We start from the raw sequence: 24,408 nt of genomic DNA, 5'->3' as shown, positions 1-24,408 counted from the left end.
ATGAAGTGATCGGCTTGACTCCTTCCTTCAACTCTTACACTTTTTTCTGATTTCTTGTTCAGAATAAATAGGCCTACAATAGTAATTCCACTCACAATGAGTCAATGTCTTATTTGTAAGAATTTTTATTTAAGTAATATGACAACTGAGGTATAATAATGAACAATAACTCACTTCATTTTCCCTCAATTTTGTGAACAACAGTGACTCTGAACAATATACACTTTTACCAGCAGGCGGCGCCACTAGCATTTGTAAAAACTATAAAAGTAGGCTTAACCACTACTCAGAAAACAAACAATTAGCCCTATCAAAGTAATTAAACATCAAAAAAAATAAATAACATTTCTGATACACCTAGCATAGGCCTACACATTCTGGCTATTTGTTTTATTCCTTAGTAGGCTAACCGGAGGGCTGACCAAAGTGCCAAAGGAAATGTGATTCAATCAGCTCTGTAGCCGTAGCCTACTCTAGAGGGCACACTGCAGCGGAGGCCAGACGAGAGAGAGGTAGGCTTGGCTAGGCTACTGCTGCCTGTTGCCCTGTTGTTTATTATACTATCTATTCTATGCTGTTGCCATGTGCTTAGACCAAGTGCGCCCCCTGCAGGTTGGTCAGAGGCGTGTATCTGACGGAGGAGGAGGAGGAGGAGGAGGAGGCGTGGGAGGCTGCCCTTCTCTTCAGCTCTCTGGAGATCTGGAGCCAAGACAGCGTGTAGCAGCAGCATCCGTACAGGCAGTCGCTCCACACACTCCCCTGTGAGACACACAAGAGAGAGAGAGAGAGAGAGAAAGAGAGGGGAGAGAGAGAGATAGAGAGAGAAAGAGAGAGAGATAGAGAGAGAGAGAGAGAGAGAGAGAGAGAGAGAGAGAGAGAGAGAGAGACAGGTGGGAGGCTTAAACAAAAGGTGAACATTTGCATTGAGGAGAAAAATAGGCATTTTTAATGCAGGAGATATGTCTCTGGTTTTCCTGTTGTTTTCTGGTTTGAGGTTATGCCCACACCCTGTCTAATGAACAGTATGATTTGAAGTTAAAGCTATAGTGCGTATCTTTTTCATAGAAATATGTCGGTTACATGTAAGCCATCGCTAAATGACTCGAAACAAAGTTGATAAGCTCCACAAAACGAGAAATGCATTCACTAATATTAATGTTTGTATGACAATCATGCAAATGTGCAAAATGTCAGAATGGTGAAATAAGTCACATGTGGTAGATAGACCATCCAACGATCTGAGAGCCATGCCATTTTCAAAAACACAAAAGTCACTTTTAGTTTCAGGAAGTAAAGAAAACAAAATGTAGTTCAGCATACACCAACATTTGATCCAGAACTTTTAATCCATATCCCAATGGTTGACGTAATATATCCAAATACAGTTTTCCTCACACGGCACACAATGTTACAGCGCTGTCTCCTTCTTCCACTCATCAGAGAGCCATTGGCTTGCTTTACAAACAACCTACACACGCTGGGACTTGTTTTCAAAAGGAAACTTCTGGCACCTTCCATAGCTGATGCTCTGCAGTATTGACAGCCGATACACGGCCCACTCCACCTCCATAGAAGCAAACATAATAACCAACCAACTGCCTCCATTCTCTATTATGGCAGTGATCCATGCCTCTGCGTGCCTGCTGGCCTCCAACCCTCCTCCTCCTGCCTTATCTGTCCGTCTCTTCACTTTCCCAGAAAGGCCTTATCCTACATCAAGCCCACAACTCGGCCCTGGCATGCAGTTGTGTGTGTTTTCACGTCCAACATCTGTTTCAACATCGTTCTTTAATGTGCACTGTTCAGTGACGGAGACTTGTTGTCTGCTGAGATCTGTGCTCATGCAGGCAGCTGTATGAGGGTTGGTTTAATGTGGACAAATGGCACCTCGAGAGAAGCAGTGGGTGTTCAGTCTGTGTGGCTTGCTTGCTGTGTCTTAAAAGGCACTAAGAGTTTGTTGATTATCGGTTGAGTAATTTATGGCTCTAGTGCAGAGTTATTCATTTAATAAACCTGTCCTGATTTCACTGCATCCTCAGTATATGAAGCTGGGCGGAGTGGTTCGGTCCCTCACGGTTCAGCATACTTTTATTTGCGTTTCCACTGTCAGAAGTTGGAATGGGTACCAAAATATGTGAACACCTATTTTTGACGTGTGTAGTCACCTCGTATTGAAAGAGTCAATAGTACGTATAGCTGTGGCTCCACTGAGGTCTATCTGATGTCACTGCACAGACCTAGAAGAGCATTGTTTGCATTGCTACTCTAATAACCACTGTGTCATTAGGGCACACCTACTTGATGTTGCTGCTATTTCCCCTGTGTGCTGTCATTGTCTTTCATGACTGAAACGTCTCCATCTCCTCAGCGGTAATCCTAATAATTACCAAAGGTCAAGCATCTTTGTGTCATTTAGCTGGGGACACAGTGTGGTTCAGACCAGGGTTCACAACACCTCAGCTACAGGGGCCTACTCCACTTGACTGCAGACTTGAGTCACACATGTAACTGACATTCCCGCCCCGGCTATAGAAAAAACGCTTTTGAAATATTGTAGCAGATCTATATACTTATATGAAGAACATTTGTGTCATATAAGTATATATCATTTGAGTAAACGTATACTAAGACCTAACACACACACACAACAGGCACAATTACAACACTAGAGATGCCTTGATGGGATGCTTCACTACCCTTTCCTAAAACTAATGCCTGCCACACACCTGCTCCAACCCTGCAATAAAACAGACAAGCAGACGGGCAAAGGGCAAAAAACAAAACAGAGGCAAAGAGGCCCAGGCAGAATCATGACAATGCCATTAAGAAAACTGAGATGTATGGGGCAATGTCAAATTGGAACATTTTGACATGGCCTACATAGTGGGTATGTGAAGGTTAATTTAATGTGTGATGTTTACCTAGGTAAGGACAATAATGTACACTGGTACAGCGTGTCCATTGTTCGCTTGTCTCAAAAGTGTGTTGTGAAAGAAATGTGAACCTAACAGTAGAACTAAATATGACTTGTTTTCTTAACAATGTTGAAGTATTTATCGAATGTTGAATGTCTTTGTTGTATCTTTTGTGTGGACCCCAAGAAGAAGAGTTTTTGCTTCCGGTAAAAACTAATGGGGATCCTAAATAAAATAAGTGAACAATAATGGTAGGCAACCCAATTTCACGTATTCTACCTACCGGTATGCCGTATCGTTCCCTGACGGACGCCCTCATGGCGAGAGATGCCGGTGAAACACAGCCAATACAGTCCAGCAAAGGCAGACAGGGACATGCACCGACTGCTCTGGTCACTTTACAGGTAAACACTGGGAGGCAGCACAGAGCAAAGCAGCCTGCAGACACACACACACACAAACACACACAAAGTATTCGTCAACATCCAGTAGACAAAAACATGGCAGTTTGTGGTAAATGTAATTTAAAACATATTAAAGGTCACCCTTTATGGAAAATGCACTTTTTCATGGTTTATCAGTTAGAGACTCACTAGAGACTCACTTTCTGAACCTGTATGCAAAACCCCCAGTTAGATTTCTCTCCTCTTATGATGTCATAGGGAGAAGCCACACCCTTTCATTACCAACCTGACTTAGCACTATTTCCACCTGTGATAAGCACACTCAGAGATACCCCTGCATCTTACTGGCAGTTAGATTAAGAGGGGCAGTTAGATTCAAAGCCAAATCAGAGCAGACTTGGCTTTTTGTAAGGCGGTGCTTTAAGAGACCGGCTCTAAAAACAGAGCGTTTCAGACAGAGGCTGAAAAGAGGAGATTCAACAATGGCATGGTTAGAAAATATAAAGGGTTTTTGGACACTACACCATGAAAACAGTTTATAGTTAAAACCCAAATTACAATTTTGAACCAGATAAATGAGCATAATATATGACCTTTAAAATACGTGGAAGAATCTTTAAAAGGTCATCATATTTTGAGTCATTACTGAATGGTTCCTGTTGGGACACTCACAGTCTCCCATGTCTTTATAGCATTCACACAGACCAGTGCTCCATTGACCTGCCTCTGGAACCCTGCTCTTAGGCTGGACCTGGACCACCTGCCTGGGCATAGCCGAGCTGGCCAGCCATGTCCAATAACAAAAGAGATGGGGACACAGTTAAAATACCACTAACACAATTTACTGATCACAATGGGAATACAGGGGCTTCAACATATTTTGTCAATCAACTTATCTAAGTCAGATATATTTATAAAATATTTCAAGCTACGATTTAAGCATTTTAAAGTGGCATAAGGACAATGCTGTTTAGCAATTTTTCATATTGTTGGGTAGTTTAATTAGAACGCTCTTTAAAAGCTAAGGGAACAATGTGGTGAAATGTAGTGTAGTGGAAGTTAAAAATGGAGTACACATACTTCAAAAATTTACTTAAGCACAGTCATTTAAAGTGAACAACAAAACCTGTCTGGCAAACAATTTAACTGTAAAGAAGACCGAGATATAATATGCCATAGTGTAGTAGATGTATGGATTTGTATTGTATCACAAAGGGTAAAAGTGTTGATTGCTGCCTCATCCAGCCTAACTTCTCTGCACATTAACCCCAGTCAGAATGAAATGGATACAGAGCAGCAAACGCTTGATCTGTGACCCATACATCTTGGGTGATAATAACCAAAGCCAAACATCCACATGAAATCATTATCTCACTCAAGAGATAGGTTCAGCAAACCAGTGAGGTACTTGCCTTCAACAAAAAAGTTCACGCCCCTCACTCACTTATGATTAAACAGCTCTTGCCTCATGACCCGAGTTATTTTGTAGGTCAGTTCCTCAGTCACACTAAAGATCCAACCAAAGTTTCTCTCTTTCTCTGGGATGTGCTTGGTTCAGAGCCAGCCTGCATGTACTAATAATGATTTACATCGCCCCTTTTCTAGGTTGAGTGAAAGTATAACTGAAAACATGAAGAATAGACAACTTACCTCTTGGAAAGTTTAGCTATTAAAATCCCAAAGGAAATACCAAGCAATGGAAACAGTTTGGTGATCTGCAGCGTTTGGCTTTTTCAGTCGTTCTGTAGTCTCACTGTGACACTCACTTGTGTGTGTGTGTGTGTGTGTGTGTGTGTGTGTGTGTGTGTGTGTGTGTGTGTGTGTGTGTGTGTCTGTGTGTGTGTGTGTGTGTGTGCGCTTTTTGCATGACCAGAGTGTTTTGGTGTAAATATGAAGCAATCAGATAAGATGGGTAAATACGGTACTCTGCTGACCTGCAGTATATTGACTGTGTATTCAGAGCTGACTTCAATAGGCTGACGTCTAAAGGCATTTCAGGGGCTGAGGGATGTGTCTACCTCCAATGGTAAGGTCAATCAAGGTCAACTGCACTGATCAAAAATAAATATATTGAATATTTTTAATATTTAAACAAAGGTGGCAACATGCCCGTTTACAGAGCCTATATGCTGTGCGTCAAAACTGGAGGGTTTTTTCAGTGCACATATAGTACGGACAGGTTGTCCTGACAGGAAAGGCCCTGTCAGTGGGTTGTATCCTGGCCCTATCAAGCAAAACCCTGTCTCCTCTTCCATAGGGGCTGCTGCAGCTGACATGGGTGATCCCACTGAAGATTAACAAGAGATATACAGGGGGCCCAGCATGGAAAAAAAGTTGGGCTGCTACACACTCTACACTGCAGCCACCTGCAAAAATTATCTGATGACTCCGCAAATCGTCCGCCTCATACTCTGTGTTGGCATCTTGTGGACCGTTTATGTCACACTCATTTTTGCAAATCAAGCTTTAAGCCAAAATTCCACCAATTTGTGAAAATATTCAAGTAAGACGTGAGGGTTGATACCAAATTTGCACAGTTAATATGTAGCTGGATGTAGCAGCCGGTTAGCTTAGCTAGGCATAAAGACAGAAAAAGGGAAAACAGCTAGCGTAAGAAGTAGTCCGGAACCCCTCATTGCATTTCTCCCCAAATGTTCAACTATTGCACACATCTTACAGTATATTCAAACTTACAAACAGCGAAGCAAAAAAAAAAAACTCTTCTGTCATGGAAAATATATCTTTATTTACAACATATGACATACATCTATAGTGTGTTCCAAGCAGAATGTGAAACATAATGGGTTGGAATGGTTAACATCATGTGTTAGGCTAGTGCAGTGATATTGTCTGATGATATGATGGTGGTGTGTTCAAGGGCCTTCTCCCCTGCTCTCTCTCTCTCTCTCCATATTTCCACTCCTTCACATCATGGAGATTGGAAAATTGGGACGCCAGGACCGGCATGATTTCTGAAAGTCTGGAAAGTCTACAGATGAAAAAAATAAAAAATCAACATGGGGAAGATTAAAAAAAGAAATCTCTCTGCCTCACACCCACATAGGCCTGCATACAACGCCAGTTCACTCACTGTGTCGGTTGGCTTTGCTGCAGAAGCATTTGATCAGATCCTGTCTCTCTGCATGGCTTGTGGGGAACAGTGGGGAGCGGCACTTTATTTTCCCACTGGGTAAAACTGCAATGAGAAACAGAGGTGGTCAATGAAATTCACATTGTAGAAAAAAAACTCCCATCACACCTGCATCTGCTGCCATTCTGTCTGCTTTAGCCTACTTTAGCACTGTAGTACAATGTGCCAACTAGTCCATCCTCAAGCCCGCTCACCCATGCAAAAATTGTTAACCAAAATGTTTGAAAGACACGACTCACCTCTGCACCTGCACTGGCGGATGTGCACCTTGGACACATGAAAGTCACCATGAGAGGCTGCACGGCGAGGTCGAGCGTATCGGCCGCTGATCACATGGTTAGCAGCTCCATCCTGACCGCCGCTGTGGTAGCTTGCTGCCATTGTGTGTGTGTGTGTGTGTGTGTGTGTGTGTGTGTGTTTACACAGTGGGTTAAAAAAGGCAAAAAAAGGGCAAGAAATCATTTGTATGGAACAGCAATACATTACTCATCAACCACTTATGACAGTTCCTGTCCAAAATACAAATTAACCCGAGGTGTATATTTCACAAGCATACAGAGTCACTCATTGACTCTAATGTTAAGCGAGACAATTTGAAAGCATAAGATGCATCTGTGTGAATAAACAGTCAAACTACCAAGTCTCTTTAGTAATGAATTACCTGTGCTGATGTAGAAGTTGACCAGCAGAATGATGAGCATGAGAGTAACACCTACAGTCCTGGACATGATGGCAGCAGGGTATTTGCTCCTTCAAGACCAAGTATTCAAATTGTTCTGTGGGATAAGAGAGCTACTGGCAATTATATTTATACCAACCCCCTCTATGTTGACCCTCATACTTTGATCTAGGTCAGATCAGTCCTGACAAGTCTACCAAGGGGATTTTTTTGAATGTTTTATTTATTTTTTATTGTCCCTCAGCTGTGCATGGAGTCATTTATAATATGTGATGGGACATGGTGATAACATGTTCCCCCAGACGAACATCACACACACACACACACACACACACACACACACACACACACACACACACACACACACACACACACACACACACACACACACACACACACACACACACACACACACACACACACACACACACACACACACACACACACACACACACACACACACACACACACACACACACACACACACACACACACACACACACACACACTCTTCTGATTACATTGTTCCATTGATGACTGATATAACAGGCAAACATGAAGGCATTGGTCATGTATTGATTATTTTAAACAATACTGGGGTTTGTCTTGATATAGCCTGATAATGAACCCCTTTATCTTCATTGAAGCCGTACGATTAGTTTTGTATCATCTTGTTCCGAAGGTTTCAAACCCAAGGTTCCATATTATTGCTGCAGCATTTTTCAAAGTCGAATGGAAAAATTTGAGATATATTTGTTTAAAAATATATAGCTGATAGCTTTGGGATCACCTCAGGAGTGGGGTTGAACAATGTTTGGCTGCACAGCCTAGGTTTATAATGAATGGTAGGGCTGATGGGTTAAGAGAGATTAGGGTGTCCCTAACTGTGTTAATTACAGGGAAAGTTAGGTCATGGTCAGTGGAGCGGGAATTACTCAGTGTGAAAATACGAAAGGCATACATTTTACCTAAGTCATTTTACTTAAAAGTAATAGTATTGAAATATATTTAATGTACTGAAAGTAAAAATACTCCTTATGCAGAATGGCCCATATCATTACTGGGTTATAATGATGCATTCAGGTGTTGTCTTTTATGTTGCAGCTGATACAAATGGAGTTCATTTAATTGGTTCTTTCATATATGGCTGCGTTAAGCTATAGTACTTATTGTTACTAATTAGTTGATTCATATGTTGTATTTATAATGTATATTAGCTAAATAACTAGTAAATAAAGTTGTTAAATAAAGATGTCGCGGAGTAGGCTACAAAGCTTTTCTGAAAATAGTATGAAATGGAACGACTCAAACAATTTACAGCATCTCGTGCAGAGGTAGCTCGTTGGGATTATGCTCAAATTGGATTAAGACGGTAAGGTAAGGTATATAAGGGGAAACTCACATATAGACACAACACTGTCTGGCACTGATTCAAGATCAGTGGGGTTTGTTGACTAAGAACTGGGAAATAATCCTCTTAGTAAATTGTTTAGAACTGAACTCCTTCAACAATCAACAGGCTGGGAAGTTTTTGGTGATAAATCATTTGAGATGGATGGATTTCCAACGTATAGTAAAGTGAGCTGACCTCTGGACATAATGCTAAGCCTACACATTATTCGTTTTATATGTAACAAATAAATGTTTTCTCGAAACAGGGCTAACTTGGGCCTCTGACCTTACCTGACACCCAGCATCTCGTGTGTACTGTTATGTGTGCCCATTGGGGGGGTGGAAGACTGAGAAGTATGTCATTGGTTGGCGACCAAGTCACTCTCTCTTACAGAAAAGCGAAAGAGCGTAATTACGCAATGCACCCTCGGAACCTTGGCACACCTCCGCCGCGTAATAGTCGGAAGCGTCAGCAGCAGCACCGTGGCTTAGGCCTATATCAACGTCCACCCACCGCTGTGAGTCAACGCGCAATGCGAGGAAATCCCCAAGGCAGAGACAACAGCGAGGAGGGGCCCCTTTAAATCGACGCCTCCTCAGTACTGCGTGCCAAGGGAGAGAGAGAGAGAAAGACAGACAGACAGCGAGAGAGAGAGAACGGTCTGATAAACAACAACACTGTTCTCAGCCACCGCTCTTACCGGATTCAGCTCTTTACTGTGGACCCGGGGAAGACCAAAGAACAGGTAAGGTAACGCGTAATAATATAAGCTATGTTTCAGTGTTTTCAAATGTGTTTCAAAGGATCCTAGAGAGAGAGAGAGAGAGAGCAGCGATCAGTTCATGTTGGTTGTTGAAGCGGTCGGAGATCAGCACATTAAGGTGATAATTAGATCATCATAATTGTAGACTGCTGTTCAGCCATTCAAATTGTTAGGAAGGCGTTTGCTACACCTGTGGGTTGACACACCATCGCTTATTTATTTCAGTATATAACAGCGAAGAAGTGTTTGTGCGCACTTGCCAAAATAGCCGACCGCTCTCTCTCTCTCTCTGTCTCTCTCTGACGCACGGCACGGGGGCTGTATTTGACAAACGTATTTACTGTCTTTTTACAGGCATACGAGGACTTTCTGTCTGTCCGTTTGTGTTTGGCTGCCTGCTCACTCCAACGTCATTTTGTCGCCTGTGTTTTGTTCATACATTCGTGTGTTGAATGCCATTGCGGAAGTGAGTTTGCCTTTCGACCACACGACGCAGTAGCAGCAGCAAAAAAAAGGCTTGGGCTGTGCGGACATCTAGCGGCCACCGAGGAGAAGGCGCGCGTCACCAACACATATATAGAGATGTACGGAGCGTCAGGTATCCCGGAGCTCATCCCTCCCACCGGCCCGCCAAGGCAGCCCGGTCCGGCGGGACAGTTCAACCCGGGACACCCCCAGGTCCACGGAGGCGGCGGCGGCGGTGGGTCCATCCCGCAAAGGCTTGGACAGAGGGCGCCTAAACTGGGCGCGATAGGCCGCACCAAGAAAGGTGAGGTGGATGGTTCCTCTGCAGTGTGTTAGTCTGGATCCCCCTCATAACATGATGCCTCTCAGTACTATTCCTACAGGTCCAAATACACACGAATTTAAATCAGCACCACTTAAGGCGAGACACTGCAGGCAAAAATACTATAGTGTTTTCAAGCACAACACAGTCAAATTAGATATTTTGGTATGTTGAGCTTATATGTCTTCTATATTATACTAGTTTAAATAAATGTCCAAAATGTAGACTAAGGTGTTTATTTTACTTCTGTGTCGGTTGTGTCTGTAGGCCTATATTTAGGTTTGATATTTATCTTACAACCAGCTTTAATGGCCATTATCTCAACATTCTTTTGTTTCCAATATGTCTAGTCTGAACCGAAGTTCAACTTCTAAAGCACTTACATCAACTAAACTTTCCATAATCATCTTGGCACTATTCTGAAGGTCACTCCTACAGAAGGATTTGTTCATATGTTGTTGTCTGATTTAAAAAAATGCATTTTTAAGACCTGTATATAGTATTTTTAAAATTAAAAAAGGCTGTATCCAAAATCTGTTCTGTAACAACCTTTGGACTAATATGTTTCTAAAATTGTTTTTTAAATAGATGAAATAGATGCAAATAAATGCACAATTAGTTATATATTGCCAAATTTGCACATGATTTCAAACGTTCTGAATAATTGTAATACAGACATAATTGCTTTAATGTAAGTTAAACATTTTACCCTATTCACCTGCTGTGTCTCGCCTTTAAAACACAGCTCGCAACTAGGCCTACATGATTTCAATGACAAACAGTTCCATAACTAATATGAATGATGTCCAACAAGACATGGCACACTACATGAGACACAACACAGGAACAGGCATGCTGTGAAGGAAATAAAGTGCTCTATTCAAATCAATGCTTCCATAGGAAAATGCACCAAAATGCAGAGACAGCTCTATCTAATACTTGAACTTTCATTTTTTGTACAGAATGCTCGAGGTCTATGTTATTATGGCATTTAAAAACAAGTAGTGGATACAGTGTTTTTACTTAAAACACAATAATTAAAACAAACCACTAATACCCAGACCGCATTACACTGACTGCACACTCTGGTCAATCATTTTCTTTTTTTGTGCGGCTGCGGTGATCATTTGGAGAGCAATAATGCCAGCTCTGTAATTGTACAATAACAAACTTTGTACAACTTCCACACTTTGCATTTCCTCAGAGACCATCTTTTCAACAACATTTGGTGTATATTAGGTCGATATTTCAAAACTCAGTTGCTCAGCTCCATTGAGTATCACTGGGGGATGGTAATGGCAAACATTTTTAATATTTAAAGTACAGTTGGACATTATGGGCATATATTAAGGGAAACATGTAGCCTATTAGCTCTCTTACCGATAGTTAGATGGGAAGATTGATAGTACAGTGAAAAATGCCTGTTCAATATTAGAGGTTAGCTGTCATACAAAATGCACTTTTTCATGTTTTTTCAATATTAATATCGGTCCCTGATGTGTCTAGAGACGTAGAGAGGTTTGAGAAAAAACAACCCTCTCTCTTTTTCTCCACCTCCAACTTTCTGAAAACATGTTTTCAATAACCCCAGTCGAAATTCCTTCCCCTTATGACATCATAATGGGAGAAGCCACGCACCGTTATTACCAACCTAACTTAGCACTAGCTCCACCTGTGATAAGCAAATCTCCATATACCCCTGAATCTAACTGGCAGTTAGCTGAGCTTTTTGGAAGGTTAAAGAGACAGGCTCTAAAACGGAGCGTTTCAGGCAAAAGCAGAAAATAGGTGATTCAGCAATGGCACTGTGGGGAAATATAAAGGGTTTATCTACACAAACCGTTTCCAGTAGAAACCCAATTTACGATATTGAACCTGAAAATTTGCATAATATGCAACCTTTAAGCTATACTGGCAGTTAGCTTAGCTTTGTGTCAAGACTGGAAACGCAAAGGGACACGGGAGAACTGATCCGATCCCCCTCTAAATTGACCAATTAGATCTGTTTGAGCTCCAGTGTCTGTTATTTGTATCGCTATATAAAAGCACACAATCCCCCTGACCTTTGACCTTTCCTCCACAGTGGACCTGGACGATGAGGACCTGGATGACATCATGAACAACAACGGCCAGTGTCCTGTCTCCCTGTCGCCCATCTCCACCTAAACGTCACCAAAGAAGTGCCAAACAAATCTATAAAAAAAATCCCCCACTGGGAACGCCACTTCTCCCCATCAGTGATCTTTGGCCTCGAGCCCATCGACTCGAGTGTCCCACTGATGGCTCGGCAAGGCACAGATAAACGGCTCTTTATTTTAGCGGCCGCCGAAAAGCCCAGCCCCCCCCGACATGTACATAGTGTTTATTTCACCTACCTTTGGTTTCAGAGAGTGTGAATGAATGGCATTTGCAATCGCCCTCTGCTCTACTGTACCTCGGTAGGCAGTAGACCATCAGGAGAAAGTGTCTATATATTTGGGAGCTTCTTTAACAAGGGCTACATTTCTAAAAAAGCGGCGTCGAGCGAATCGTTGGGTGGAAAATGATGCGGCGTCTTTCCGCCGTGGCTTCTTCTGAACTGTCCGTGGACTGGATTGTGTGACGGGAAGGAAACAAGGGACTGAACGCGCGGGGCGAAAAATGCTAAGCTTTTATTGTGCAATGACTATCGTTCTCTTCTCTCACACTGCAATGCAAGTGGTGTAATATTATCCAGTGGATGACAGCTTGCTATGTATTGAAGAAGAGAAAACACACATACAAAAAAAATCAACTGCTAATTATTTATTGTTTTAAAAAACGAAAAAGAAGCACTTTGTCGTGTTGTTATGGCTTATGTTCTTGTGTTTTTTTTTTTTTTTTTTTTTTACTTGTTTATGATCGGAAAATTGCTTCAGTCGTCTATAACTGAGATTTTACAATATTTCCAAATGGTGCACTTTTTTCTGTGGGACTGCCTGTTATGTGCTGTGTACATGTTGCAGAAACCTATGCATGGAGTCTGTTTAAGCATCCAAACTAAGGGTATCCTGTTATCAAGGGCTATGGGGTAGTATTTAAAAAAAAACACAAACACAAACACAAACACAAACACACACACACACATCACTGTCATACCCTTTCTGAGATCATGCAGGGTCAGCGTTTGTTATCCCCCGAGCTTATCGTTTGAGCTCGAGCTGCTGACAACAGTATAATACCGTAAACAACCACGGATTTATGGAGGTTTTTCTTTTGTTTTTGAGCTGTACAACTGTGACGGTATATAGGCATGAACAGGTCTAAATGTTTTTGAAATATATTGCCAAATGTTTATTTAATAATGTATGAGATTGATCACTTAGAATGGATTCTGGATTGTCACAATGAACAACACTTCCTCTGTATTCTTAATATTTATTTACGCAGCCGTATAGTCTGCTCGCTGAGCTGCACCCAGGTGGTGTAATACTGTAAGTGTCTTTCAGGTTTCGGGTGGGACTATTTAAAGATGACTCCACCCTTTGCTTTACAATGACAGTGTGACGTAATGGAACGATGATTAGCTCTCATGGCTGGCACAATCTTTAACACTGAGGATTTTTGTCTTTGAAAATTGCAGTGGACCTTTTTGAAATGAAGTGTTGCTGTCTGTGACTAAAGTTGGCTGTGAAATTGTTGCTTGTTGTTCACTTTTTGACTTGTTTTTCACGCCGTGGAAGCACTGCATCTCACAGCTCGTTGATCTGACTCAAAAGATTGTCGTTTTGGGACGTGGGTTTATTACCATTTGCATGGAAATGGTCGACTTTTTCACAATGCATCTTGGGAAATAAAAGACAAATCTTTGTGGAATTGTTGTATTTTTTTGGTCTGAATTCATTTTATCTTTTTCAATTTTCTGAAACTATTTATTTTACTGTATAGAGTTTTTTCCTACTGTCCTGATTCACCAATTTTGTTCTAAAACTTCAAATACACTTTCATGCAGTTCTCTCACATAGGCATAGTCGTCTCCTGGGGATATTCTCAATCTTAGCTACAATGGGGGGACAAAAAATCTGTTATGTGAACAATGATATTATGCAAAGATACAAATGATTGTTGACAGGATAACCAGTATGAAGTCACTGGGAAGGAAAATAAAAAAACAAGTACTGAATCAAAGATATTTGGAAATAGTTTCAGATTAAGGTGAGGTACGAAATAAATTGGGGAAAGCGGCTCAGGAGAGGCTCATTCTAAAATATAATCTCGTCTTTCTAAAATAAACTTTTTCAGGGCCGGGATCGGGTAAATTACATTGTTGTCACGCAACAATTAAATTGTCAAACCTGGGGGAATATAACAGTGTGTTGTTGTCAGATGTAATTGACAAGGTAAATACTGTAGTTTACTGTTCCCCTTGAAGCCATGTCTAAAACATATGACCTACCCTGCGTTCCGAATCGCATGCTTTCTACTATATAGTATGTAGAAAAAATATTTAGGATGTCCCGATTCTTGTGGCCAGATTTATGATGGTTAGAAGTACCCGGATGTCCTACTTCATCCGGCCAAGATTGTCAATGTTGAAAACTGCATCCTATTTGGGCAATTCTGACCCACACACGTGAAGTGACGTCACATCGACGAAGCCTCCATATGAAAACAAATGGGGATGCAACGGATATAAAAGCAAGAGGCAAGATCAAGGCGAAATGTTATGATGAAATAAGAGAGTAAAAGTATGTCCCAATAGTATGCCTACTGCATCCTAACTAGATTATTTTTATTGTCGGATGTAGTATGTAGAATAGAAAAAAGAAAGAGTATGCGATTCGGAACACAGGGATAATCTGTCTGATTGTTGTCCTACGAAAATATTAAATTACATTCCATCCTCAGTGTGTGTGTAATGGAGACTTCGCGTCCCTACACCAACACCACACGTGTACATTAATAGATTTTACTTTAAACATTATATAAATACAAAAGATACTCCAGCAGTTGAATGTGTGACGGCCACAGGGTTGCCTTGAGTTTTGGTGTGTTGTTGCTTCTAGAGTGTTCTGTCTTGCAGGGAGCTTGTGGGCGGAGCCACACCACCTAACGAGATGCAGCTCACCTGTGCATGTTTGGCTTTATTGTTGCAAACCGTTGAGCCAGGTTGTAACAAATGTGAATAAAAGCCTTCTAGTGTCAAACACAAGCTCAAACAACCAAGGGGTGAGAAAATGCTGTACAGTAAGCCACTATGACTACCAAACAATTCACAATGTTGCAATTTCTTTTATTATTAAGGCACCATTGGGCACGTTAAAAATTGTATTTTATTCATTTGTCATGACATCATCATCCGCTACAGTAAATGAGCTGAGTGTATAAAACTATTAACATTTAAAACAGAACAGCGGACACTGTTCGGATCATAACAAACATCTTATAATAAAAATATGACTTCATAATCTCTGCAAGCTAGAACCGGACCATCGTGAAGAGCCAATGAAACACAATCTACACAGGAGCAAAAGCCTCATCCTATAGGTTTGATAAAATAAATAGAGGCAGTTTAATCTCAAGGTGAGATGGAAGCTGTTAGAGCGATAATAGCACAGTGACTACGTGAGAAAAATATTTCATATCCGAGCAGGGTTTGTAACAGACTGGTATGAAAAGCTGCGTGGTCTGTGGTGAGTGTTGTAGTAAAAAGGCCTGTTGTGATAGGGTAACCCTACACACTGAGCCCTGTGTGTGAAGTCACACCCTGCTCATCGTATCGTCTATTTTAGAACCACCAACAGTTCATATAAAACACTGTATTGTCACCCTGTGTCTCGGTTTGTACGGGGGGCCCCCTGAGTCGCAGCCTAGCCACCAAACTGGAATTGATTACTTTCAATTACATGGCAAATGCTAATAGATGCTGGTTTTAACGTCCAGGTGCAAGTGTGGGCTATAATCTGCCATTCAGGCTTCAATTTCGAGAGGTGACACCTCGAGGGGCTTGTCTATTAAGTCAGGGGATCCAATTATAATATATTTGCGAAGGTCACTTGTAAACAACTGTGGAATGTGTGGAAGGGGTGAGAGACATCATTCATGAAACAATTGAGAGTGCTGCATGATAATCGAGGGGTTATCAAAGGCCTGCCTGAACAAAAAGGAAAGGAAGTCCCATTTCAGTAATTCTTTGCCTCTATACTTTCCATACACCTCCCATGCTGTAGGGGGCGCTCTCTCAGACGTATTCTTTAGTGCTGCTGGCCGGACCGGAGCGGGAGCCGGCTATGGATGGATACTTGGCGACGTGTTTCTTTCGAGGACAGGAAGCGGCTAACATGGCCCCGCCCAGGACGTCTAGGAGGGCGCCCCCCCAGGCGATGAATATGGCGGCGCCGAACTCAAACCTGGGGAAGACGAGATGGTGTTATATCAGATTTAATAGTTTGGATTTACAGTGACAGAGTGAACCTATAGCAGGGTTCATTTCTGTCCATTTTGCTGTTGCAAACAAATACTACATTTCTATCTCATCAGTTCAGTTTTAAAGTAAATTGATATCTAAAAGTTCTGAATATTCAGACTCACACTGTTGGAAGATGTATTAAGGTCTTATAGTCTTTCACTTAAGATGAGGCATTGTGACTTTTGTTTTCAAGTGTCATGTTTGTCATAGCAGAATTGCAACAGTACAACAATGTAGGGTTTATTCATTTAAAATAAAGGTGCCGCATTCAACATTATATTTAACACAAGTAAAATAACCGAATAATCTACTAAATGTACTGATGTTTCAAAACTAAAATGATTAAAACGTTTATACGTAAAAGGGAATAAGCAATTATCCCAAAACAATGTTTTGATTACAGTATCAAAATGTGTTAGCTTCTTTTGGTTTACGTACTTGGTGTTGACTGGAGTGTAGGGGTTATAGAAAGCCCGGATCACATTGTGAGCAAACCAGGAGCACGCTACGATGGCACACAGTCCTGAGAGGGGAGGAAGTCAACAACAAAGATCAATCAGTCCATCAAGACCTGGGAGAGCAGACATATGCTTTTATCCCCTTTACAGGCACCAGGCGGCTATAGCTATTGACTGGAGCACAATTAGCTTTTAGTGTTTCTGTCCTCTTCAAAGCCAGTATCAGAGTGCCAGTACTGGACTCAGTGGGTCTAATGACCTCTGGAGAGCTGAGGAGAGTGGGTGGAAAGCTTTTTGGACTTGAGATCAAACCTACCTCCTACCTAGAGTATCATGTACACAAGATCTAAGAAGAAAATGGGACAATGAAGTGAGCCTGGGCGGGTTTTGATGAAATATTACATAACAGGGTCTGTATTGATTATCATAGGTCCCATAGGCAATAATATAGATTTGCAAAGATCCCACACAGTGGCTGTGTCACGTAGTCAGCACATAATCAGTTGGTCCTCCTTAGATACATTCATTTCAGCTGCTTACTGTAAGTCGTGCTGGATAACATGATGAAAATGGACACCTTATGTCATCCATCTATATGGAGTAAGTTATATACAAACTATAAGTTCACTCACAATAAATGTCCTCAATAATGTAGTTGTCTCATAGAGTAATGTACCCTATAGGTTTTTGTACATCAAATGCAATGCATTATGGTCCAATTACAGTTAACGTGCATCGTGCATGTCAGTGACGATGCACTTTTGAGTCATGTGTTTGAGCCAATGCTTGCTAGTCAATATGGGAATGAATTACTTATGTTTCATTGTATCTGAAGTGCAAACTGCCGTCCTCACCTCCCACCAGCAGGATGATGCCTCCCGTCATGGCGATGCGGGACTTGCGTAGTTTTTCGGGCCCTCCACAGGTGGTGCACTTCATCCCCATACAGGCCACACCCAGACCTGCAATGGACACTATGATGCCCACTATCATCAAGGCCCGAGTAGCCTGAAGCGAACCTGGGGGCAGGCAGAGGGAGAGAGGGAAAAATGATTAAGTGTGAGAAGAGCACAAGAAATTTGTGTTGGTTCAGTTTGCGGGTGAGGGTTCGGGGGGGGTAGGGGGGGTACTGTAGATGGCCTTTTGTTTTGTCAGAACGTGGGAGTGTAGCTTTAAAAGGGTTTAAAAACAAATGCATGCACTTTGCAACAAAGAAAAAACACAAAGAGATCCCGGAGCCAAGTCATCAATCTCGACGTGCAAATCATGAAAGCGCAAACAGGGAAATGATAAGGGAAGGACTAATAAACAGGCCCAGGACCTATCGCAGAGGCTTTATGTGGGTGTCCAGAGGTTGTGAATTACCTTCGCATAAGCCTGTCAGGACATTTTTAATGTGAGCTTTTTCCTAGAATAGAAACCATGGGATACACATGGACACACACCAGCACACAAACACACAGACACACACACAGAAAGAAAAAAACACTTTTTTCACGGTCTGTTTGAGGGGGGGTGGGGGCCTCCAGAAACACTACTGTTAGGGTCCTCATCCGTCAGTGCCCCCCCTTCCCATCCTCACCCTATAAACCTATCACAGAGGGAGCCCCCACCCCTTTTGTCTCTGCCCCTCTGTCCACCTAGAACCAGTCTGTGCCAGTCTAGGTCATCCCTGCCCTGCCCTGCCCAAACAACAACCCTGCACCAGCAAGAGAGAAATGGAGGGGAAGAGGATGCTATAAACAAACAATAGTGTGGATTATATAGTAAATGCTAGATAGAGAATAGGATGCACAGTGTCCTGGCCTGGAGTTACAGCACACTGTTCTTATTATTGCTACTGAGCAGTCTATTGCTGCTTTGCAGTTTATTCACAAATGTGAAACACCTGCTGCCATTTACTGCAGGGACAAAGGTACGCACACTAGAGAAGGATGCTGTTTTTTGGTTATGGTCATACACATACATAATGGGATGGATAGTATACAGTATATGTATAATGCTTAATGGTTAAAAATGTATCTTTTTCTCAAATACATTTTGCATTGCATTGCACAGCCCATAAGTGGGCCCCCAGATCCCTGGGACAAAAACTGGTTCTGGATCAAACTGGGTCTGTATAAACCTGATTGTTTATATAGCACAATGGAATCTTGTTTTCAGTGATTTTAACAACGGGTAATATTGCAAGACAGATCACTGCTTTAGGCCCTTTTTTAATCGAACAATATACTTAGTCATAACATTTACTACAACTACTAAAAAAAGAAGATAACAATGTTAAAACCAGTACTCCAAATTGGCTATAAATAAGTTTCCATGTTTTCTTAAAATGGTTTGAAATGGATTTTTTTTGCACACATCTGTCAGTGACATCACACAGAATGTACATTTAATGTATCTGGGTTGAAACAAGAGAGCAGCGTTGTGTCTATGAAGTTGTCGGTGGCCCAGATCCTGAGATATACACTGTAAAGCTGTATTACAACAAAGCATGCCAATGACTGGTCGTCTTAAAGGTCACTGACCCCAACAGGCTTCATCACGGATCACAGGATTAACCCTTGAACCGGGGATTAGGAATCCTCTGCTGTGTGTAAAGTGTGAGCAAGTGTTAGGAGGTGGAGTGGGAGGGCTTCCCAGAATGTGACAGTGTGTGGGTGAGGTTTCTCAGGAATGTTTTCCGAAATAGAGATTCATCTTTCGACCCTTATCGAACCCCCCGGAAAAACCTTAGTCACTCATCTAATGTATTCTCTTAAAAGGTGCTCAGAGGAACTTTCAGTTTGTGTTCATTCTTTACCCCCCATGGACAAAAGTGGTAGTGTTTTTACTATGCCAGTTGTAGTTCCTGGGTGTGTGTCTGTGTACCCATGACAAAGGCATTAAGAAAAACTATATAACATAAAAATAGCATTCATGATGATTCACTGATGGTCTCGTGTGCTGTTGTGTAATACATGATCTTCAGAGGAAACATTTTAAAGTTCCTCGTAGCACCTTTAAGTGTAGGGGGAACGGGGTAATTTGTCACACGGGTTGGTTGTCACAATCGTTATATCTCGGAACCAGAAGGCGCTGCCTGTGAAATTTTTATATGTAAATATCCAGAATTGGCATCAGAGGTCACCTACATAGTCTTCCTTGGAGTTAGACTGCTGCTTTTGAGGTGAGAGGACTGTTTGTGTTTTTCATGTCAAATTGAAAATATTTAGCTCCTCAGTATTTTTCTTCTAGGCTTTTACACAATGGGTTTATAACAAAACACTTGTTACCCATACAAAGTGTGAAGGGTAAACTATAGTTTAGATTGTGGTTAGCAAGCTAATTAGTTGTCAGATGGTTGTTGGCCTTGATGCTAGCAAGAAATTCAAGTTGGTCGTCAAATTGTTTGGGGGGTTGGTTGTCACATGTTATCTCAAGGCTGCAGCCAGAAAAGGAACCCAATAACGAAAGAAATTGTCAAGCTGTATCCTCACTGACACCCCAGAGAAGGAAAGAATAGAGCAGGAAAAGGCAGCTAGCAAGCAAAAGAAAAAAGGGCAACAAAATCAAAACAACCCAGTGCATCCTAAACTAGACCAGCTGCCAAGGCTACAGAACGTTATGTAGGCCTATTTGTCAACTTGACAATGCAATTAAACTTTCAAATTCAGTTCTACTTTCTTGCCTTCTTTTTAAGATTATTCCCATTAAGATAACATTGTGACAAACAACCCCATAGTGTTTGACAACCGACCCCTTGATGGGGTCGGTTGTCACAATGTGTAAGGGTGCCTTTGATGATTAATTTCTTCTTTATTACAATAAGATAGAAAAAGTGAGGGGTACACATTTCAAGCCAACACCTTAAGCTTCAATTTAATATAGGAATGACTATTGAAAGATGTTTAGGTGATAAGCAATTCTCACTAGAGTAAAAAGTGTGCCTACTCACCCCGTTCTCCCCTATTAGATGTGTGACACTTATTATGTAGAAAATATAACTAATTTAAGATTTCAGTTCTAAAATCCCCACATTTAGTTTTTTCGGGGGGTGGGGGGGGGTGGCTCAATGATTTGGCCCTGCCCCCCCAACACACGCACTACTACGCCCCAGTTCACAGGTGCATGAGGTGCTTTGATGGAGCAGGTGGTGGTGATGAATGAGAAGAGAGTGGCTACTGTGTGTGTGTGTGTGTGTGTGTGTGTGTGTGTGTGTGTGTGTGTGTGTGTGTGTGTGTGTGTGTGTGTGTGTGTGTGATTGAATTTCAGTTAGCAGGTAACTGTTTATTTAAGCAGCGCTGATGGACATCTCATTAACTTTGTACATGGCCAGTCAGTCAGTCACAGTGGACCATGCTACTTACTGTCCAGCTGCAGGATGGAGTCGTAGATTTTGCACTGGACCTGCCCGGTGCTTTGGAAGGCGCACGACATCCACAGTCCCTGGTACATGGCCACCGCTGTGATGATGTTGTCCCCGATGTACGCTGACATCTTCCACTGCGGCAGAATGGTCCCGATGATCAGCCCCGTGATGCCAATTAGAGACAGGAAAAAGCCCAGCAGTTGAATACCGGAGTTGGCCATAGTTTCCAAAATATAATAATTATAAAAAACAAAGAAAAAAGCCCTCCTCTCTGAGTAAATTGAATTAAATAAAAGTGGCGTAGGTGGTTCCCCTTGTCGCTTTCCTCTTCTGCAAACCGTACAACTCCAGATATTTCTATCAAGAAGTCCCTAAAGTGATGCAAAGACGCCAATAGTGAACGCTGGTAGAATGGTCGCGTATAGCCTACGTAGCTCCTGAGTTGTGTACCGGGGTTTTTCGGTGTGCAGGGATGGGGATGGGCGTCCGAGATGGGGGGTGATGGTGTGAAGTGAAGTGGGTGTGTGTAGCTATCCTATCATGCCTGCTGATGCATGAAGATGCAATTCTAGCCGCTGGGAAATGCCCCCTCTGCTTCCAAGGAAAGCAACAGGTTGTCTTTCATACTCGACGACACCAAAGTGGCTCCATCATTACGCACGCACGCAACAATCACGTAGGAGCAGCCAAACGCAACGTCTTTTTTGAATCCTCATCATCAAATGCGCACCAAATACTTTTACAGTGAGAGAAAACAGGGTTCAAGAAGTTTAAAGAGTTTTCCTTAAAATATATTGCCTCTGTAATACAGGTACACCATCAATAATGAATTTGCCTTTTTTAAATTCTAGAAAGTGTGTGTGTGAAAGGTGAAAACAGCCTACATGTCCACAAACGTAATATTAATGCTTTAACCCACCTTCACTGTAGACTACAAAGTTGACTTAGTACTGCTAATATGTCACGCTGTTATGAGGAGTCTGAATATGTATCCCAATAGAAGCACCATGTTTAGTAAGTGAGAAGAAGGGTAACACTTTACAATAAGGTACACAAAAAAGAGTAGTTACTGTTCCAAAAAGAGTAGTCACTGTTCCATAAAATAGTAGTTACTGTGTTTTACTGTTCAAAAAAGAATAGTTACTGTTCAAAAAAGAATAAATATAATATAAGAAAAACATATTTTACATTCCAAATCTTGAAAGTCCTGCATCACAACCATGATACGTCAACACCAACTTACAATTTCTGAAGACAGTAACTACTCTTTTTTGGAACAGTATACTAACTACTCTTCTGTGTGTACCTTATTGTAAAGTGTTACCTCCTTTAGTATCTGTCCCATACTGAAAGTTCCCAAAATATACTATATTAATTTTGCAGGTTCAAAGTACTTGAATGATAAGTCATATACACTATTTTATTAGTTTATATTTGGTGTTTTCTTCTACTTTAGTCTAGAAAGTGTGTGTGTGTGTGTGTGTGTGTGTGTGTGTGTGTTTTAAAACGTCCTTCATGCCCACTAACCCAGATTAATACTATAACTCAGGTACCCGTCACTGTACAAAATGGCCCAAACTACCAACCGTCCATTCACCACAGATCACACCAATCACTGTCTCGGAGCAGATTCACGAGCTTGCTGTTGTCAGGCATGCAGTGACGAGGTAAACTGTCGGTTCAGAGTGGAATGAACCCATGTTGAAAACTCATTGTGTCCAGTGAAGGTTGCACTTTCAGACCATGACTTAGGAATGAGTCATAGTGGTGGTGCTATATGACTCACCATGACCTGACAAAATCAAGGCCTTTTTAAAATGTCAAATAAAACACTAAAAAAAAAAGTTGAAACCACTTTAAATAGTTTCTTGTTTTACTCCAAAATCAGTGAATATCTCCTCATGATCTGCTACTGCATACTGTGAGTGTGCTGAAAATAAATCCAGTGTTAATATACTGCCTATAGGCTCTGTAAACGGGCATTTTGCTACACTGGGCCCATTTGTTTACATACCGCATTAACAACAGTTGTTTTTTTCAGAACGCACACAGTACAGACAGGTAGCGGATATTGAGGAGATATTTACAGATTTTGACCAAAAGTTAATATGACATCAAGCATCTACAGAATCGCTGACTCCAACTTAAATGTTGAATCTAAATAATGCAGGAACTCTTGTTACTTACTATTGTTTTTACAATTCAGTAAATCAGTTGGGTTAGGTGCGTCAACGTGCCAGGCTTTGACCTCTTCCTGGTGAGTGTTGACAAAAACAAACAGACAATAGCATGCATTGTCCAATATCAGAGGTTGGCAAAGTATGTGTGTGTGTGTGTGTGTGTGTGTGTGTGTGTGTGTGTGTGTGTGTGTGTGTGTGTGTTTGTGTGTGTGTGTGTGTGTGTGTGTGTGACTTCACACTGGGGCTAAACAATGGTCCTACATCAACAAGACCGGAAGCAATAACCCATAAGCCTCTAGGAACGTATCCCCACTGCCAGGTTAATGGGAATGTGCTCACCTACTGGCCGCATTATTAGCTATTTAAAATGCAATGCGGCTTTGCTTTATTGTTCTGTTAGCCCTCCTTTCCTTTTCCTCTGCCTTGAACTGTTTCTTCATTTTCTCACATTCGTTCCCCCCCCCCTCCCCACCTCCTCTCTCTCACTATAACTCTTTCCCCTCTATATAGGCTACTGTATCCAGGCATGGTTAATGGGCCTCGAGTCATATGCTGCAGGGGCCAACAAATACCTCATTGTTGCTGGGAGGAGGAATGAGCCCAACAGCTTCCAGGGTTCTTTTTCACTTTGATACAGAGGTTGACGAGTTGGTTGGTGGTCCGAGGGTTGAAACAGTTGTTAGCATGGAAGTGGCGATAGATAGATGAAGGAGATTGGACTAGGATGAACATGGGAAGGCAAATAAAAAGTGAAGACATAAATGCAGAAGAGGAAAATGATTAAGAATCAAGATCTGGAGCCAGTCTCGGCCCTACCAATGCTGTTGCCACTGGTAACCTGATTTATCTGATGTCCTCTTGGCCCTGTTTTCCACAAAAAGCAATGAAGACAAAAAAGCG

General features: G+C 41.7%; 3 protein-coding genes across 3 annotated transcripts; 1 reads left to right on the top strand and 2 right to left on the bottom strand.

Moving 5' to 3' along the window:
• Positions 1 to 581: 581 nt before the first annotated feature.
• On the bottom strand, positions 582 to 5,066 carry LOC307269596 (placenta-specific gene 8 protein-like). Its single transcript, XM_080052590.1, has 4 exons — positions 4,970 to 5,066; positions 3,992 to 4,098; positions 3,199 to 3,353; positions 582 to 759 (listed from the first exon to the last, which is right to left on the bottom strand). The coding sequence occupies exons 2-4, from the start codon at positions 4,089 to 4,091 to the stop codon at positions 589 to 591; spliced, it is 426 nt and encodes a 141-aa protein (XP_079908716.1). The 5' UTR covers positions 4,092 to 4,098; positions 4,970 to 5,066; the 3' UTR covers positions 582 to 588.
• A 4,100-nt stretch (positions 5,067 to 9,166) lies between these two features.
• LOC307269406 (uncharacterized protein) lies at positions 9,167 to 13,843 on the top strand. Its single transcript, XM_080052370.1, has 3 exons — positions 9,167 to 9,287; positions 9,660 to 10,074; positions 12,176 to 13,843. The coding sequence occupies exons 2-3, from the start codon at positions 9,888 to 9,890 to the stop codon at positions 12,256 to 12,258; spliced, it is 270 nt and encodes an 89-aa protein (XP_079908496.1). The 5' UTR covers positions 9,167 to 9,287; positions 9,660 to 9,887; the 3' UTR covers positions 12,259 to 13,843.
• Positions 13,844 to 16,291: 2,448 nt separating this feature from the next.
• cldn7a (claudin 7a) lies at positions 16,292 to 21,549 on the bottom strand (the record flags this gene model as incomplete). Its single annotated transcript, XM_080052516.1, has 4 exons — positions 16,292 to 16,460; positions 16,958 to 17,042; positions 17,832 to 17,996; positions 21,327 to 21,549. 4 exons carry the CDS (start codon positions 21,547 to 21,549, stop codon positions 16,292 to 16,294), a joined length of 642 nt encoding a protein of 213 aa, XP_079908642.1.
• Between the last annotated feature and the right edge of the window lie 2,859 nt (positions 21,550 to 24,408).

The sequence above is a fragment of the Ammodytes marinus genome (genome assembly GCF_949987685.1).
Source record: "Ammodytes marinus genome assembly, chromosome: 23".
In the NCBI taxonomy this organism is placed as follows: domain Eukaryota; kingdom Metazoa; phylum Chordata; class Actinopteri; order Uranoscopiformes; family Ammodytidae; genus Ammodytes; species Ammodytes marinus.
Note: the sequence above shows the minus strand (reverse complement) of the source record. Positions and strands in the feature narration are given on the sequence as shown.